We start from the raw sequence: 13781 nt of genomic DNA on the forward strand, positions 1-13781 counted from the left end.
CTTCATTGGTATATTACTTTTTATGAACATATAGGTTTGTAAAATAAACTGGCCAATTAGTGCAGTTGCTTAGACTGTGGTACTGAGATGTGTGTATGTGTGTGTGTGTGTGTGTGTGTGTGTGTATGTGTGTGTGCGTGTGTGTGTGTGTGTGTGTGTGTGTGTATGTGTGTGTGTGTGTGTGTGTGTGTGTGTGTGTGTGTATGTGTGTGTGTGTACTTATATAAATGCACATTTGTAATGTTGCAAAGTAGTTCTTTGTTAAATAAAATAGGATTCATTTCAATATATAATATATTCATTTTATTCACAATTAGTATATATTAGGAATACAATGAAAATTCTTTTCCACCTGTGTTCATTGATCCTGAATACTTACCCATATTTTCATCCTCTTTGTTTTTAAAATAAGATGTATTATACTTATGTTCTGTTTTTCTTATATCAGTGTTCTCGGGATATGTTATTCATATTACATTCAATTTCATTGTATATTCATGCTATAAATTAGTAACCAGTTCTCTATATGTAGTTATGTAGTTTTTCCATAGTTCACTGCTATAAAACATAACTGCTAAGATGCAAAGCTTTGATTAATTCTTTTTGCATCAATAAGCATGAATTGGTAAGATAAATTATGGGAAATGTGTGCCCATGTATGCACATGTGCTTTTATACATATTACCAGATCACTATTTCCCAAACATATATGATTTACCTTTGATTTGGCAACAAAGATTTATTTCCCTACAGTATTATCTCCATTACTTAGAACCTTTCTATTTGTCATTATGGTAGAAGAGTGACCTTTTGATATATTTTCAATTTTCATTTCTCTTTTTATGATTATAAATATGCTTCTCCCAGACCAAAGTGTTGTCTTCCTGTGACTGGTATTATCATATTATTTCCCCCTTTTCTGGTGATTTGGTGTTTTCATGTTTTGCCAAGCTATTTGCTAGGGAAATTATTTCCATGCCTGCACTGTGAGTTGTATTGTTTTACCTTTGTCTTTTGTTTCCCTAGACATGTGTATGAAAATTTATGCATTTATGAGTCTATGTCTTTAAGTCATATGGATCTTCATTAGAACAAATCTTATGCACTTTGAGGTTATATATTAATTCTCAAAAATTTTTATGCCAGGCGGTGGTGGCGCACGCCTGTAAGCCCAGCACTCTGGGAGGTAGAGGCAGGTGGATTTCTGAGTTCAAGGCCAGCCTGGTCTACAGAGTGAGTTCCAGGACAGCCAGGGCTATACAGAGAAACCCTGTCTCAAAAAAAAAAATCCAAAAAACAAAAAACAAAGTTTTCTTTCAATATGTCAATTTATTTATTTTTTTTACCTGTGTGAATATTCTTGAAAAACCTATCCTGGTATATGGTTTGTAACTTAAGATAATGCCTCAATCTTTTCCTTCACTCATTTACAATGACATATTCATTATACAGAAATCACCCTTTATTTGTAGTTTCATCCCATGATTTCAATCATGTGTATCCAACTACTGACTTCAAATAAGCTGAAATTCTTAAAAGCAGTAACTAATGAGATTTTTAAAACTCATTATAGTATATTGTTATACTTGTTTCATATTATCGTTTATTGTTGTTAAAGTCTTAACTAATGAGATTTTTAAAACTCGTTATAGTATATTGTTATACTTGCTTCATATTATCGTTTATTGTTGTTAAAGTCTTAACTAATGAGATTTTTAAAACTCGTTAGAGTATATTGTTATACTTGTTTCATATTATCGTTTATTGTTGTTAAAGTCTTAACTAATGAGATTTTTAAAACTCGTTATAGTATATTGTTATACTTGTTTCATATTATCCTTTGTTGTTGTTAAAGTCTTACAGTGTTTATAAATTTTGTTATACTTATGTGTACATAAGAAAATAGACAGCATATAGAAATTTCGTTTCTGTCTACATATTCAGGTGGTACCTATGCAGGATCTTAAAAGTTATCCTCCATGGCTAAAGAGTGCCTTCTGTTTGCCAAGTTCATATGAACGTGCTTTCTGCTAGGCTGCTAGTATTCACTTTATCCAAACCTAAGCCTCAAACTATTTTAATAATTGAAGCCTGTGCTTCATTTTAGACTTGACTGAAGTAGGGCCCACTTTGTTCTTCTTTCTTTTTACAAATTTTCTCAAATACATTGCTGGGCTGTTTTTGTCCATATAAACTTTAGAGGTACTGTCTAGTTTTTAAAAACATCCAGTAACTTCTATTTTCATTATATAAAATTTATAACTAAATTTGTAATTTACCATTTAAATTGGAATTTCTTTTTTATACATATTTAACTATTTTTTGTGAACTTCACAACTGTTTTGAATCCTTTCCTCTTGTAAATCTTGTGTATTTTCTTGTTAAGTTTACTGCAAAAATATTTTGTTTTGCAATGATTGCAGTATTTTCTTTTATTAAGAAACATGTTAAAGATCTGTATGACAAGAACTTCAAGACTATGAAGAAGGAAATGGAAGAAGACCTCAAAAAATGGAAAAACCTCCCATGCTCATGGATTGGCAGGATTAATATAGTTAAAATGGCCATTTTGCCAAAAGCAATATACAGTTTCAATGCAATACCCATCAAAATCCCAACTCAATTCTTCACAGAGTTAGAAAGAGCAAGACTCAAATTCATCTGGAATAACAAAAAACCCAGGATAGCTAAAACTATTCTCAACAATAAAAGAAATTCTGGGGGTATCAGTATCCCTGACCTCAAGCAATACTACAGAGCAATAGTGTTAAAAACTGCATGGTATTGGTACAGTGACAGGCAGGCAGATCAGTGGAACAGGATTGAAGATCCAGAAATGAACCCACACACTTATGGCCATTTGATCCTCGACAAAGGGGTTGAAAACATCCAATGGGAAAAAATAGCCTTTTCAACAAATGGTGCTGGATCAACTGGAGGTCAGCATGCAGAAAAATGCGAATTGATCCATCCTTGTCTCCTTGTACTAAGCTCAACTCCAAATGGATCAAGGACCTCCACATAAAGCCAGACACTCTGAAGCTAATAGAAAATAAACTGGGGAAGACCCTTGAGGACATCGGTACAGGGGGAATGTTCCTGAACAGAACACCAATAGTTTATGCTCTAAGATCAAGAATTGACAAATGGGACCTCATAAAATTACAAAGTTTCTGTAAGGCAAAGGACACCATCGAAAGGGCAAATCAGCAACCAACAAATTGGGAAAAGATCTTCACCAACCCTACATCAGATAGAGGGGTAATATCCAATATATATAAAGAACTCAAGAAGTTAGACTCCAGAAAACCAAATAACCCTATTAAAAATGGAGTACAGAGTTAAACAAAGAATTTTCACCTGAAGAAATTCAGATGGCGGAGAAGAATCTTAAAAAATGCTCAACTTCATTCGTCATTAGGGAAATGCAAATCAAAACAACCCTGAGATTTCATCTGACACCAGTCAGAATGGCTAAGATTAAAAATTCAGGAGACAGCAGGTGTTGGCGAGGATGTGGAGAAAGAGGAACACTCCTCCACTGCTGGTGGGGTTGCAAATTGGTACAACCACTCTGGAAATCTGTCTGGTGTTCCTCAGAAAACTGGGCATGTCACTTCCGAAAGATTAAAAACTCAGGAGACAGCAGGTGCTGGTGAGGATGTGGAGAAAGAGGAACACTCCTCCACTGCTGGTGGGGTTGCAAATTGGTACAACCACTCTGGAAATCAGTCTGGCGGTTCCTCCGAAAACTGGGCACCTCACTTCCAGAAGATCCTGCTATACCACTCCTGGGCATATACCCAGAGGATTCCCCAGCATTTAATAAGTATATATGCTCCACTATGTTCATAGCAGCCCTATTTATAATAGCCAGAAGCTGGAAAGAACCCAGGTATCCCTCAACAGAAGAATGGATGCAAAAATATGTGGTATATCTACACAAAGGAGTACTATTCAGCCATTAGAAACAATGAATTCATGAAATTCTTAGGCAAATGGATGGAGCTGGAGAACATCATACTAAGTGAGGCAACCCAGTCTCAAAAGATCAATCATGGTATGCAATCACTAATAAGTGGATATTAGCCTGGAAAACTGGAATACCCAAAGCATAATCCACACATCAAATGAGGTACAAGAAGAACAGAGGAGTGGCCCCTGGTTCTGGAAAGACTCACTGTAGCAGTATAAGGCAAAACCAGAACAGGGAAGTGGGAAGGAATGGAGGGAAGGGGGCTTATGTGACTTTCGGGGAGTGGGGGGCCAGAAAATGGGAAATCATTTGAAATGAAAATAAAAAATATATCGAATAAAAAAAAACAATTAAAAAAAAACAAGAAAAAATGACTCGTAAATGGAAAATCCCTGCCACCATCTTCGATGCCTGACAGAACAAAAAGGCAGCACCAGGTACTGAGGTATCCCGAATTTAAGATCTCTGGGGGCCCAAACAGCCAGGGGTCTGCCTGAGCCCAGGACCTGGCCAGATAGGCGGTTCGAATGTGTGCCAGCCTGTCTGGGGACTGTGCCCTATGTGGGGATCAGTACAGGGAGTGACTCCCTGCCGCCATCTTCGCTGCTTGATGGAGCTGAAAGGCAGCACCAGGTACTGAGATATCCTGAGTTTAAGATCCCTGGGGGCATGAACTGCCAGGGGTCTGCCTGCTCCCAGGACCTGGGCAAATAGGCTGTTCGTCTGGGTGCCAGCCTGTCGTGGGGCCTGTGCCCTACATGGTGATCAGCATTTGGAATGACTCCCTGCTGCTATCTTCGCTCCATGACAGAAAAGACTGGGAGCACCAGGTTCACTGAGACAACCCAAGTATAACATTGCTTGGGGAAAGACACAGCAGGGCTCCAAAGACACACAAGAGGAGGGCAGCACATCAGCAATCTGCGACAGGGGAAACCCAGTCATCCAGTGTTGCAGAAATAGCCTTTCAGGCTCACAGGACATTGAAGTACCAGCCAGTGACAACAATACCAACTAACACCAGTGAAAACTAGATGGCAAAAAGGCAAACATAGGAACGTTACTAACAGAAATCAAGGCAATATGGCAGCATCTGAATCCAAGTCTTCAACCACACAAGTCCTAGATACCCCAACACACAAGAAAAACAAGATTTGGATTTAAAAATCACTGGTCATGATGCTGTTAGAGGAACACATGAAAGACATAAATAAATCTCTTAAAGAAATTCAAGAGAAAACAGATCAAAAGTTAGGAACCCTTACAAGGGAAACACAAAAATCATTTTAAAAAATTCAGGAGATATGGGTCAAATGATAGAAGCCAATAAGGAGGAAATGCATTTTAAATAATCACTTAAAGAAATACATGAGAACTTTGGTCAAAAGGCAGAACTCATGAAAGAAGAAACACAAAAATTTCTTAAAGAATTACAGGAAAACACAAACAAGCAAGTGAAGGAGCTGAGCAAAACCATCCAGGAACTAAAACCAGAAGTAGAAACAACTAAGAAATCGCAAAGGGAGACAACTTTGGAGATAGGAAATCTTGGGAAGAAATCAGGGGCCATAGATGCAAATATCAACAACAGAATACCAGAGATAGAAGAAAGAATCTCAGATGCCGAAGATACCATAGAAACCATGGACTCAATGAAGAAAATGCAAAATGCAAAAGCTTGTAACCCAAAACATCCAGGAAATCCAGGACACAATGAGAAGACCAAACCTAAGGATTATAGGTATAGATGAAAGTGAAGATCTACAACTGAAAGGGCCAGCAAATTTCTTCAACAAAATTGTGGAAGAAAACGTCCCTAACCTAAAGAGAGAGATGCCCATGAATATACAAGAAGCCTATAGAACTCCAAATAGACTGGACCAGAAATATCTCCTGTCACATAATAATCAAAACATAATCAAATGTACTAAACAAAGAAAGAATATTAAAGGCAGTAAGAGAAAAAGGCCAAGTAACATAAAAAGGAAGATCTATCAGCATTACACCAGACTTCTCACCAGAGACCATGAAAACTAGAAGATCCTGGGCAGATCTCATGCAGACTCTAAGAGAACACAAATGCCAGCCAAGACTACTATGCCCAGCAAAACTCTCAATCACTATAGATGGAGAAACCAAGATATTCCATGACAAAACCAAATTTACGCAGTATCTTTCCACAAACCCAGCTCTACAAAGGATAATAGAGGGAAAACACCAATACAAGGAGGGAAACTATACCCTGGAAAAAGGAAGATAGTAACCTTCTTTCATCAAACCAAAAAGAAGATTACCAATCAAATATAAAATTAACATCAAAAATGACAGGAAGAATAATCACTATTCCTTAATATCTCTTAACATCAATGGACTCAATTCCCCAATAAAAAGACTAACAGACTTGATAAGTAAAAAGGACCCTACATTTTGCTACATACAGAAAATACACCTCAGTGTCAAAGACAAAAACTGCCTTAGAGAAAAAGGCTGGAAGACAATTTTAAAAGGAAATGGTCTCAGGAAACAAGCTAGAGTAGCTATTCTAATATCAGATAAAATCGACTTTCAACCCAAAGTCATCAAAAGAGACACTGAGGGACACTTCTTGCAGGTCAAAGGAAAAAATTCACCAAGAAGAACTCTCAATTCTGAACATCTATGCTCCAATGCAAGGGCACCCTCATTCATAAAAGAAAATTTACTAAAACTCAAAGCACATATTGCACCTAACACAATAATTGTGGGTGACCTCAACACCCCACTCTCCTCAGAGGACCGATCAGGACAACAGAAACTAAACATGGACACAGTGAAACTAATTGAAGCTTTGGAGCAATTGGATTTAACAGATATATATAGAACATTTCATCCCAAAGCAAAAGAATATACCTTTTTCTCAGCACCTCATGGTACCTTCTCCAAAATCAATCGTATAATTGGTTGCAAGACAGACCTCAACAAATATAAGAAGATCGAAATAATCCCATGCCTACTATCTGATCACTATGGAGTAAGAATGGTCTTCAATAGCAACAAAAACAAAAGAAAGCCCACATACACATGGAGGCTGACCAATAATCTACTCAATGATACCTTGGCCAAAGAAGAAATAAAGAAAGAAATCAGAGACATTTTAGAATTAATGAAAATGAAGGCACAACATACCCAAATCTATGGGACACAATGAAAGCAGTGCTAAAAGGAAAACTCAGAGCCCCAACAGAAACTGAGGAAATTTAAAAAAAAATCATCAGATCCTACTACAAAAGTCTATACTCAACACAACTGGAGAATCTGGAGGAAATGGACAATTTCCTAGACAGATACCAAATACCAAAATTAAATCAGAATCAAATTGATCATCTAAACATTCCCATAACCCCTAAAGAAATAGAAGGGGTCATAGAAAATCTTCCAACCAAAAAAGCACAGAACCAGATGGTTTCAGTGCAGAATTCGATCAGACCTTCAAAGAAGACCTAATACCAATATCTTCAAACTATTCCACCAAATAGAAACAGAAGGAACACTACCCAACTCGTTCTATGAAGCCACAATAACGCTGATACCAAAACCACACAAAGATCCAAAAAGAAAGAGAACTTCAGACCAATTTCCCTTATGAACATTGATGCAAAAATACTCAATAAAATTCTTCCCAAACAATCCAAGAACACATCAAATGATCATTCACCATGATTAAGTAGGCTTTATCCCAGGGATGCAGGGATGGTTCAATATATGGAAATCCATCAATGAAATCCACTACATAAACAAACTCAAAGAAAAAAATACCACATGGTCATTTCATTGGATTCTGAAACATCATTTGACATAATTCAGCATCCTTTCATGCTTAAAGTCTTGGAAAGAACAGGAATTCAATGCCCATACCTGAACATAATAAAAACAACATACAGCAAACCAGTAGCCAACATCAAACTAAATGGAGAGAAACTTAAAGCAATCCCACTAAAATCAGGGACTAGACAAGGCTGCCCCCTCTCTCCATATATTTTCAATATAGTTCTTGAAGTCCTAGCTAGAGCAATTAGACAACTTAAGGAGGTAAAAGGGATACAAATTGGAAAGGAAGAAGTCAAACTATCACTATTTGCAGATGATTGATAGTATACTTAAGTGACCCAAAAAACTCCACTAGAGAACTCCTTCAGCTGATAAACAACTTCAGCAAAGTGGCTGGTTACAAAATCAACTCAAGCAAATCAGTAGCCTTCCTCTACTCAAAGGATAAGCAGACTCAGAAAGAAATTAGGGAAATGACACCCTTAACAATAGCCACAAACAACATAAAGTATCTTGTGACTCTAATCAAACAAGTGAAATATCTATATGACAAGAACTTCAGGTCTCTGAAGAAGGAAATCGAAGAAGACCTCAGAAAATGGAAAAATCTGCCTTGCTCATGGATTGGGAGGATTAATATAGTTAAAATGACCATCTTGCCAAAAGCAATCTACAAATTCAATTCAATCCTCATCAAAAGTCCAACTCAGTTCTTCATAGAGTTAGAAAGAGCAATTCTCAAATTCATCTGGATTAACAAAAAAACCCAGTATAGCTAAAACTATTCTTATCAGTAAAAGAACATCTGGGATAATCAGTATCCCAGATCTCAAGCTATATTACAGAGCAATAGTGATAAAAACTGCATGGTATTGGCACAGTTACAGGCAAGTGGATCAATGGAATAGGATTGAAGACCCAGAAATGAATGCACACACCTATGGTCACTTGATCTTCAACAAAGGAGCTAAAAACATCCAGTGGAAAAAAGATAGCCTTTTCAACAAATGATGCTGGTTCAATTGGAGGTCAACATGCAGAAGAATGCAAATTGATCCATTCTTATCTCCTTGTACTAAGCTCAACTCCAAGTGGATCAAGGACCTCCACATAAAACCTGAATCACTGAAACTAATAGAACAGAGACTGGGAAAGACCCTTGAGGACATGGGCACAGGGGAAAAGTTCCTGAACAGAACACCAATAGTTTATGCTCTAAGGTCAAGAATTGACAAATGGGACCTCATAAAATTACAAAGTTTCTGTAAAGCAAAAGACCCTGTCAAAAGGACAAAATGTCAACCAACAGATTGGGAAAGGATCTTCACCCTAAATCTGACAATATATACAAATATAATCTGACAATATATACAAAGAACTTAAGAAGTTAGAACCCAGAAAACCAAATAACCCTATTAAAAATGGGGTACAGAGCTAAACAAAGAATTTTCACCTGAAGAACTTAGGATGGTGGAGAAGCACCTTATGAAATGTTCAACATCATTAATCATTAGGGAAATGCAAATCAAAACAACCCTGAGGTTTCATCTCACACCAGTCAGAATGGCTAAAACTCAGGAGACAGCAGGTGTTGGCAAGGATGTGGAAAAAGAGGAACACTCCTCCACTGCTGGTGGGATAGCAAGATGGTGCAACCACTTTGGAAATCAGTCTGGTTGTTCCTCAGAAAACTGTCCTTGATACTTCTGGAGGACACTGCTATACCACTCCTGGGCATATACCCAGAGGATTCCCCGGCATGCAATAAGGACACATGCTCCACTATGTTCATAGCAGCCTTATTTATAATAGCCAGAAGCTGGAAAGAACCCAGATGTCCCTCAAAGGAGGAATGGATACAGAAAATGTGGTATATTTACTCAATGGAATACTACTCAGCAATTAAAAACAATGAATTCATGAAATTCTTAGGCAAATGATTGGAACTGGAAAATATCATCCTAAGTGATGTAACCCAATCACAAAAGAATACACATGGAATACAATCACTGATAAGTGGATATTAATTAGCCCAGAAGGTCTGAATTATCAAGACACAATTAACATATCAAATGGTACCCAAGAAGAGGGAAAGAGAGGGCTCTGGTTCTGACAAGAGTTGATCCAGCTTTGTAGAGGAATACCAGGACAGGGAAATGGGAGAGGGGTGATTGGGAAATGGGTGGCGGGAAGAGGGTTTATGAGACTGATGGGGAGAGGGAAACCCAAAAAGGGGAAAGCATTCAGAATGTAAACAAAGAATATAGAAAAAAAGACTTGTAAATGGTTGGTGCTATAATAAAGCTAATGAGTTCTTAATTTTATTTATAATTGTAGAATTATTGTATTGTTATAGTTTCCTAAATGTCTTGAGTTTCAGGCATACAGTCTCACCATATGTATCATATAGGTCCTTCATAACTTAAAGCTTTGTAATTTTTCTTTTCTGAAGTTCTTCTTTAGCCGTGCTGCTTGGTCTAACTGGTGTAATGTTCACACTTTTGTCTTATTTCTGCCTTCAGTGGGAAGGCATAAAATATTTATTGAACAAGAGATCTTCTAGTTATTTTAACTAGGAATCATAATCCATTAAATCATCTCATGAACACATCTGCTTCCAAAACAGTATGTCATTAAACTATAAAAGGAGACAGTTTTATAGGGACTTAGAGACTGAATTAACAGCATTCATGTCCTTGTTTCCAGACCTGTGTATCTTTACATCAGACTGTATTAGTTCTTCTTTGTTCAAAACTTTAAAGATAACACTTAACAAAAAAAATTACAGAGATAAAATTTAATCTTTTCAGCTATACAGATGTGACTAAAAATGGGTAGGTAGAATTTGCAAGGAACAGAGAACAGAAGCTGGAAAGGAGAGTTCATGATTTTTAAGTTATTCTGTAAGATGTGCTTTCTGAAATAAATGGAAAGATAAAAGCTGAAATTCATGAACAGCGTGTACATTCACAGTTTGATGTGCTATAGAAACTGTCAAGATTTTGAGCTTTTTTTTCTTTTTTGTTTCCTTATGTACAAATGAGTTTGGAAATAGCTGTACTTCTATCTTATCTTCATTTTCTTGTGTGCTTCTTGTATATCTTTATGCATGCAACATTTCTTCTTCATGTCAACACTCTTCCCAGGAAAATACTATCCTTTTTTTGTTTTGTTCATCTAATTTATCATTGTTTTGAATCTTAATCATAAATCTTCTTTGGCTGTATGAAATTAACACCAACTTTCAGAAAATTTTACCAAAAAAATTCAGGCTACATAATGGAAAATTAGTTATTAGATGACTGATTTGAAGAAAAAAAGAACTAAATATATTGTGTTTTCCAGGGTGATGATGGAATTCCAGGGCCACCAGGACCAAAAGGAATCAGAGTAAGCAATATTCAGTGTATGGTAAATGCTTTGTTGTTGTCAACAGATAAAACCAAGTGAAATGGTATGAGGCAACAAAAAATTAAACTAATTATCATTGCACACATATTTACACATGTATGTTTATATTACATCATATGTAGATACAACATGCTAAGTCCATTTACTCTTGCTTATATGCATACATGATTTCAAGGCTGACCGCTTGTTATTGGATAATCAAATAGGGGGCTCATTCCTGGGGATCATCTTGCAAAAGACTCCCTCTCAAGAGTCATTATTCATCTGTAGTTCTGTGTCAAAAGATGCAGCCCACTGGAATTTTACCCATTGTTGTTAGCACACTTGCTAGTAGTCACAATTCAAGGGTAATGTCCATCTGTGTGGGGAACTAAAGACAGCAGGAGTTTGTAGCTACTGGTCCCATTAGTTTCACAGTGGAAAGCCAGAATTGGCATACTTGTGCTCAGCTCACTTTCTTTCTTTTTTTCTTTCTTTTTTTTCTTTTTTCTTTCTTTTTTCTTTATGCTAGGTATTAGGTATATTCTTTATTTACATTTCAAATGTTGTCCCCTTTCCTGCCCCCCCCACACCTGAAAATTCCCTAACCCATCCCCACTCCCCCTGCTCACCAATCCACCCACTCCTGCTTCCTTGTCTTTTCATTCCCCTATACTGCAGCATCGAGTCTTCACAGGACCAAGGGCCTCTCCTCCCTTTGATGTCCAACAGGGCCATCCTCTGCTACATATGCATCTGGAGCCATGGGTCCCTCCATGTGTACTCTTTGGTTCGTGGATAAGTCCCTAGGTGCTCTGGGGGGGGTACTGATTGGTTCCTATTGTTGTTCGTCCTGTGGCACTCCCCCATTGGGGGCCCTGTGCTCAGTTCAATGGCTGGCTTAGAGTGGCTCCCTCTGTATTTGTCAGGCACTGGCAGAGCCTCTGATCCTCATCTCAGTTAATGATCCCAACCACCATGAAAATGGATCATCTAACACCAACTAATGTAACCAAGAAAATCCCCACAGGCATGTCCAGAAGGCTGTTTGCCTGGTAATTCTAGATTCTAGAATTGATATCTAAAATTAACTATCCTCCTTGTCAGCCTGACACCTAAACACAGAACGTTTAAGCCATAACTTTCCAAGCTTTGTCCTCATAGGCTCATGACAATTGAATCATTTAAAATGCATTCAGTTCAACTTTTAAAGTTCCCTTAATACTAAGCCTCTTAACTATGAAATACTATAAAATAAAAAAAGCAAAGTATGCACCTCGGCATAATACTGGCACAGAAAAAAAATATCCCTACTCCAAAACATAAGAGGGACATAGCCAGAAACAATCCCTTCAACATAAAACAAAATCCAATGGGACAAAGATCAAATCCTGCAGCTCTAAGGCTAGCATCTAGGGGTTGTAACGTAATCAACTGGAGTCCAAAACACTTGAGCAGTCCCACACACCTTTAGTTCTGCCACCTACAACACACATAGATTATTCCCTAGGCTTGCTTTTTTCCACCCCCACAGCTTTCCTTGGCAGCTGCCCCTTGTTCCCATCACCTCCACTATCTTGGGATCTCAACTGCAACTTAGGGTTTACCTTTACAAGTTCATACTTTGGCCTCTTAGGGCATTTTGCAGAGACTTCAACCACACCATAAATCCTCTGACCTTAGATTTATAAAAAAAAAAAAAAAAAAAAAAAAAAAAAACAAAAACCTTTAGAGTAAGATTCAGTGATTCACTTAGACATATATCTTTCATGCCCCTTAAACTTGTACAATGTGAGCTACATTGTCAAGTTCTGCTTCTAGTTCTCGATGGAGCCTCTGATACCTTCATGATACCTTTTGGTTTGTCCCAGTGCAAGGTAGGTTTCTCTTCAATGAGACTGACATCTTTATTGATTATACATATATTCTCAGTACCATCCTGAATTCTCTCCTGTATTGAAATGTTCTCTGCCAAATACATTAACCCATTATCTTTAAATTTACCTTCAATCAAATTCTCAGGAAATGATCAGAATGAAGCTAAATTGCTGGCCAAAATATCCCATGAATGCTCTGTAGCATAGTTGTTGATAGAGTCCTGGTTCCCTTTGAAATCTCAGTTACTAGACCCACAGTACACGTTCCTCCCAGTGTTCTTATGTTCCAAGTTCCCAGCAGAATAACCAATAAATTCTGCTTATTGTATTCAGGGATCTTTCTTTCTTTTTAAAAGTTTATGTATTTTTTAAATGTAAAAGTTCTCTGTCTGCATATATACCTGCATGCCAGAAAATGACATCTAATTCTTTTACAGTTGGTTGTGAGCCACCATGTGGTTGCTGGGAATTAAACTCAGGACATCTGGGAGAGTAGTCAGTGCTCTTAACTGCTGAACCATCTCTCCAGCCCCAGGGACTTTTCTAACCCAATGTTTCATTTCTTCTACATTCCTACTAAAAACCATTTCCAAAGGCCTAAGACCAGCATGGTCAGTTTTATCAAAACAATAATTCTTGGTACCAATTTCTGTATTAGTTCTTTTACTGTTGCTCTGATAAAAATTTCCCATTAAAGGCAATTTAAGGGAGAAGGGATTCATCCTGACCTA

The 13781-nt window shown here is 37.3% G+C and overlaps 1 protein-coding gene across 1 annotated transcript in view; it reads left to right on the forward strand.

Annotated features, from left to right (window-relative positions):
* Positions 1 to 13781, forward strand: part of Col4a5 (collagen type IV alpha 5 chain) — a 222209-nt gene that overhangs the window by 80269 nt on the left and 128159 nt on the right. Inside the window, exon 4 of the mRNA XM_052171348.1 lies at positions 11129 to 11173. Within this exon, the coding sequence (XP_052027308.1) occupies positions 11129 to 11173 (45 nt within the window). The remainder of the gene's footprint in view (positions 1 to 11128; positions 11174 to 13781) is intronic.

The sequence above is a fragment of the Apodemus sylvaticus genome, chromosome X (genome assembly GCF_947179515.1).
Source record: "Apodemus sylvaticus chromosome X, mApoSyl1.1, whole genome shotgun sequence".
Taxonomy (NCBI): Eukaryota; Metazoa; Chordata; class Mammalia; order Rodentia; family Muridae; genus Apodemus; species Apodemus sylvaticus.